This window comes from Piliocolobus tephrosceles, chromosome 8 (assembly GCF_002776525.5).
Source record: "Piliocolobus tephrosceles isolate RC106 chromosome 8, ASM277652v3, whole genome shotgun sequence".
Taxonomy (NCBI): Eukaryota; Metazoa; Chordata; class Mammalia; order Primates; family Cercopithecidae; genus Piliocolobus; species Piliocolobus tephrosceles.
The window spans coordinates 132,267,430-132,273,612 of record NC_045441.1 but is presented as its reverse complement, the minus strand read 5'-3'; the positions used below and the strand labels follow the sequence as shown (position 1 = coordinate 132,273,612).

The window sequence follows — 6,183 nt, the reverse complement described above, 5'->3', positions numbered from 1 at the left end:
ATATTGATATGTTTTCTAATATTAAACCATTTTACTTTTATCGAATAAACTTGTATTCTGGATTTAAATTTAATACTAAATTTTATTTAGTATTTTTGTATAAACACTGATAAGTGAGGTTTATTTGTAGTTTTCTGGGAGACAATTTTTGTTAGGTTTTGATATCTAAATTATATTTATTTCACAAAACAAATTTGGAAGCTTCCTTTAACTTTCATGCTGTGAAACAATTTACATAGACTTCATGTTATCTGCTTTTAAGAAGTTGATAGAATTCCCTTGTGAACACCTGGTGCCAGTATTATTTGAGGAGTGGCTCTTCACCACTTTCTCTAGCTCAACTGTGATGATTATTCTGCTGAGATTTTCTTGAAGTCAATTTTAGTAAATTATATTTTTCTAGGAACATCTATCTTATCTACGTTTTCAAACTTTAGCATAGACTTAAACACAATAGTTTCTTAAAAGTACTGCAATTTCTCTGATTTGTAGTTATTTTTCTTTCATGTTTTATTTTATGTATTTATGCCTTTTTTCTTTCTTGATTATATAAGCTAATGATGCCAATTTTGCTGACTCTTTTCAATGAGCCAGTTTTTGTATCCATTTTAATTTTTTTATATTTTATTTATCAAATCAATATTTAATATGTTCTGATTTCCTTAGATTTGTTTTGTAATTATCCTAAATGCTTGGTTTATATTTATAATTTTTAATTTTTATAATTTTGTTTTATTTTTAGTTAACATGTAATAATTGTACATATTTATAGGACCCAGTGATATTAGGGTACATGTGTACCATGTGGGATGATCAAATCAGAGTAATCTGCATATCTATCACTTCAAACATTTCTTGTGTTGGAAACATTCAAAATCCTCTCTTCTAGCAATTTGAAAATACACAATAAATTATTGTTAAGTATAAGTCAACCTACAGTGCTGTGGAACTCTAGAACTTATTTCCCCTATCTAGATTTATATGTGTGTGTGTGTGTGTGTGTGTGTGTGTGTGTGTGTATATATATATATATTTTTTTTTTTCCCCCCCTGAGATGGAGTTTTGCTCTTTTGCCTAGGCTGGAGTGCAGTGTTGTGATCTTGGCTCGGCTCACTGCAACCTCTGCCTTCTGGTTTCAAGGGATTCTCCTGCCTCAGCCTCCTGAGTAGCTGGAATTACAGGCGCCCACCACCACGCTTGGCTAATTTTTGTATTTTTAGTAGAGACAGGGTTTCACCATGTTGACCAGGGTGGTCTCGAACCCCTGACCTTGTGACCTACCCCCCCCCCCCTTGGCCTCCCAAAGTGCTGGGATTACAGGTGTGAGCCATGGCACCTGGCCTAGATTTATATTTTTAACAATTACCTCTTTATATCGTATTTACTCATCTAGGCCCTTCCTGACTGGGCTGATCCACCACCACCATGATGTGCTATTCATTCAAGGTTTTATTACCTGTGCTTTCCCACTAGAGTAGAAGATCTGTGATGACAAGAGCCCTGTTCATTGTATACATAGCACCTGGAATAGAATATGCCATATAGTTGGTGTTCAGCCAATACTTGTTCAACTAATAATTGAATGATCCTCTACTTATACACGTCACAGAACAGAAACAAGGGCTTACTGATGAGTTACATGAAGTGAGTAAGACAGAAGACACATCCATGATTGTTCCTAACATTCTGGCTCACCAGTGGAAATAATGTGGCACTATTTAATGAGTTTGTATGTTCTACTTTTGAGTTACCTCTCACATAGATGATTCAATATAGTTTTTATATTCTAAAAGATATTTAAAAATGAATTTTTAAAATTTGGCAATTGACTTTTTAGTACTGACATTCAAGGATCATCAGATATTTAAGGAAAGACTCAATCATGAGAGAAAACAAACTAAAACACATAGAAAAATGAAACTTGGAAGAAGAAAAAATATAGAGGGAGTAGAACATAGTTGAAACATGTCTAATGATTTTTTTTCATTGACTGGAACCTTTTCTATTGAAATATTGGGGATGTAGGCAGAAATTGGTGGATTAGTATATTTACTAATGGGAAAAAGAGGATTGTCCTAATGTTGCCTGTCAAAGATTTTAAGGGCTGAAATGGGTCAGAGAGAAGAGAGATTGAAGGTTTGGAGACTGAGGAAAAGATGTGAGATAGTCATTGTGGGGACTTTAATGAGTGACTTCTCTAGGGAAATATGGAGTGGAGATGCTCAATGAAGTTACTCGTTTGAGGCTGAGGAGCATGAATTTGTAGGAACATGAGCTCATCCAGTTATGAAATACTCTCAAGTAACACTCAGCTGCTTAGAAGCAAACACAGAATGTTAAATAGTCATTTAAATGTGGGGTTATTTCACATTTAGAAGGGTCAGGAAATTAGAGTATTGTATGATTTATTTATATAAAAGCTATATTAGGGAAATTTTCAAACATACTCTGAAATAGAATAGTAGAAACAACTCCACATGCCTGAAGCCTTGTTTAAAAAAAAAATAGCATAAGAATAACCCAAACCACCCCATTCTCCACTCCTTTGCCCTCTGTTGGATTAATTCAAAGCAAATCACAGATACAGCTCATTTCATCTGTGAATACTGAAGCTATTTTTGAAGGGTGAGTATAATGATTGACCAGTAATCCAAACTGAATACGAAAGGAAGAGAGGAGAGGCCTGATAGAGGGACAGAGAATATAGAAGTTTCAATGAATTGAAAGCCTGTGATGTTTCTGTGGCAGCCCTTGAGCAAATAAAATGGAAAAATAAGAGGTAGTGATAGGAGAGTGATTTGCTTAATGCTTAATTTGTGATTTGTTTGCATTTTTAATAAAAATCAATAGTGAGAGAGTCAATCAACAAAACAATGTGCACAATCCTTTCTCTCAAATCTTTTTTACCTAGCGATTCTTTCTAATAGAAATCAATATAAATCTTTCAAAATTTTGAAATTAGTGAATACATGTTCTATGTAGTTCAAACAATGCATAAAGGCATAAAATAAATTGTAAGTATTTCATTTATTTCCCAGATACCCAGTGACACCACTCAGAAGACCTCTGTGAATTATTTTTGGTATATTTGTCCAGAAACTTTGTATGTACATATATATGCATACAAATGTATAAGTATTATGAAAAAAAGAAATACAGATGGAATCATAAAATATCTCCTTGCTTTTTGCACGATGTATTGGAAATCTTTTCATCTCAGGAAACATGCATCTATCTCATTTAAAAGAGGTTAACATAATATTCATTTCAGACATTCAATTCCCCTCATTCATGAATAGTGCAGCTGTGAAGAGGCTCTTGCATATATTTTTGCTTATTTATACAAAACCATGCTTAGAAAAAATTCTTAGTAATTTTTAGAATGAAAGGTGTTTTATGCATTATTAATTTTGATAAATAGTTCCACATTATTTTGGTTATATCTTTGAAAGATGGAGACAAAATGCATTTCAAACTTCTGCTCAGAAACCTTCCCAAGTAATCTAAATGTGTTTAAAAGGCAGGTGGAGGGAGAAACAGAGTTTTCAGGAACTCAAGTTTCAAAACATTCTTTTATTTTGGTGGTTATACAACCCTGCTGCACAGCAGAATCACCTGGAGAGCTTAGAAAATTGTGTAAGTTCTAACACTAGAAATTCTGACTTAATAGATCTGAGATTGGGTTTGAACATTGGTATTTTCAAAAATCAACCCTAGAGATTCTAATGTGTAGCCCAGTGCGTAGAATCACTGCTTTAAAGAGAGCAAGGGGAGGTAGAGGGCTCAGGTAAAGAATATGACAGTACCACTAAGATTGTACTCATGAAGCAAAAGAGAAATGATCAATCTCCTATATAAAAAGCCACATCGGGGGAAAGGGTCAGATGAGGGTTGGAGAAGAAAAGAAGAGAGAAAAGAGAGGTCTAGGTGAGGGAACAGCAGAGCCGGTTAGGTCAGGTCCTGTGGTCTTCTTGGGTGCTGGTCACAGAGTCCACTCTTTTGGGTAAAGATGAAGTCGAAGCTGAAGCCGCTTCCAGGCTCTTCTCAACCCAGGGTTATCCTTAATCAATAGAATTGAGTGGCTGGCAGGGTAGGCAGCCATGATGATCTGGCACAAAGTATTCCACAGACTGTTGATGTCAAACATGTTGGACAGGTAGATAAACAGAGCAACTGCATTGAAAATGTAGAGAATGAGAAAGTAGCTGGTAGCTTTGATGGCCCCAATGTGAGCCTCCATGCTAGGGTCCTTGGACCCTGTGGCATTGCTTCCCATGTGTAGGGTGTGTCTCTTGAGAGAGAGGATCAGCAGAATGGCTGCCAGGATGAACATGATCAGAGGAATCACAATCCCCAGGTTAAAGAAAAAAGCCAGACTGACCACACTGGTCTCAGAGAAGTATGTTTTCTCAGTGGAGTTGGAAGAGTGGAGTTGGATAGGGAAAGAATTGTCACAATACCCAGTGCAGATGTTGATGCAGAACATGCTGTGACTGAAGGAAATAAACACAGACAGCCATAGAAGCCAGGGTATCAATCCAGAAATTCTCCACCTCAGCTTGAGGAAAAGAGGGTAGGAGAAATTGGCAATCTTCACAAAGTAGAAGAAACTGAGCCAGGCAGCAAACCATAGGCTACAAAAATTTAAGAATATAAAAGTTATTTTGAATGCATAATATACAGCGTCTTCAGAATAAAAACTTAGGGAGGTTGAGCTGATGGTAATTTCTAACATCATGAGGCTCTGGAGAGCTATTCTGGAGACACTCAGGAAAACCAGGATCCTGCCACTTGTGGAAACTGACTTATTTTGAACCCATTCAGCTGCATGTATAGCCGTGATGAACCCATTTGCAATGATACCAGTGAGGTATTCAGCAAGTAAAACTGCTAAAGTTAAGGTGATGAGAAATGGCGACAATTCACTTTCTGCAGGATCGCAGAGTTTAATCATCCTGAGCTGTTGCTTCTCTTTGGTGTCTGGAGGAAAACATCTCCCTAGCATTTGATGGGCAGATTCTTGATAACTCCCAGTATTCGTGTCACAGGAGGAAGCAGTTGATGCATCATTTCCAAATTCACTCTATTTGTTTATTTCAGAATTCTTAGCTCTACATCTAGAGATGCAAATATTGGAAGGATTTGGTTTCTAGTCCTCTCCCTATTTTTGAATATGTTGGTAGTAGTTCAATAATGAGGCCCAGGGAAGCACTTGAGTAGACTCTCTTGAAAAGCAGCCAACATGGTACTGAGGTCCGTGTTCTTTGGTAGCTTCAGTTAATTTGAACATTGATTAACTGAGTCATCATTTAACTTACTTTCACTTGTGACTGCAGAAAATGACTGAAAATAACTGCTACACACACACACTTCTTATTTTGTGCTAGGAAATGTTCAAGTTATTTATTTATAATGACTACATTTAAACCTCACAATAACCTTATGAGCATGTGCTTCTACTACCTCCATTTTGCAGATGAAGAAACTAAGGCATACAGAGGTTAAATAACGTGGCCAACATCACACAACTAGAGCGTGAAAGAACTGGGATTCACACCCAAGTCACCTGGTCCCAGAGTTCCTTCTCTTATCCACCACATTATGCTGCCTAGACCTGTGGATTCTTTTGTGTGCCCAAGACTAAATGCAGGGTTGATTCCACTATGACATTTTTTTCCTGGTAGCCTTTTATGTCCCTACCCCTCTAAAGAAAAATCAATAAAGCAAGAAGACACTGATTTTCAAGAGATAGGACTCTCTTTTCAAAGTAAATTACTTGAGAGGTAATACATTTAATTATACGTAAAAGATCATACACACACAGACACACACACACATTCACCTTTCATTTTAAGCAAAACTAGGAAAGTAAGAGTTGAAGGTAAAACTCCCTAGTTCCTAACAAGGTAAGCATAGGGTGCTGAGAGTAAAAGCAATGCCCCAATTCATCCAATTTTGGAATATTAAAACCAAAAGAAAGGAAAAAAGAATCACTTTTATCTTAAGGACGTTTTTTCTGATTTTAAAATGTAAGCATAGGATACATAATGCTAAAATGAACTTTTCATTTCAGAGTAAATTAATTTTTATGAATGTATATAACTTTACAATAATGATGAAGTAATTTTCATAAAGAGAAGGTTGGTGGGTGAGAAGTCTCAGAAAATCTTTATAACATTTGGT

At 36.1% G+C, this 6,183-nt stretch overlaps 1 protein-coding gene across 1 annotated transcript; it reads right to left on the bottom strand.

Annotated features, from left to right (window-relative positions):
- Positions 1 to 3,949: 3,949 nt before the first annotated feature.
- On the bottom strand, positions 3,950 to 5,005 carry TAS2R39 (taste 2 receptor member 39). Its single transcript, XM_023184871.2, has one exon. It carries the CDS (start codon positions 5,003 to 5,005, stop codon positions 3,983 to 3,985), a length of 1,023 nt encoding a protein of 340 aa, XP_023040639.1. The 3' UTR covers positions 3,950 to 3,982.
- Between the last annotated feature and the right edge of the window lie 1,178 nt (positions 5,006 to 6,183).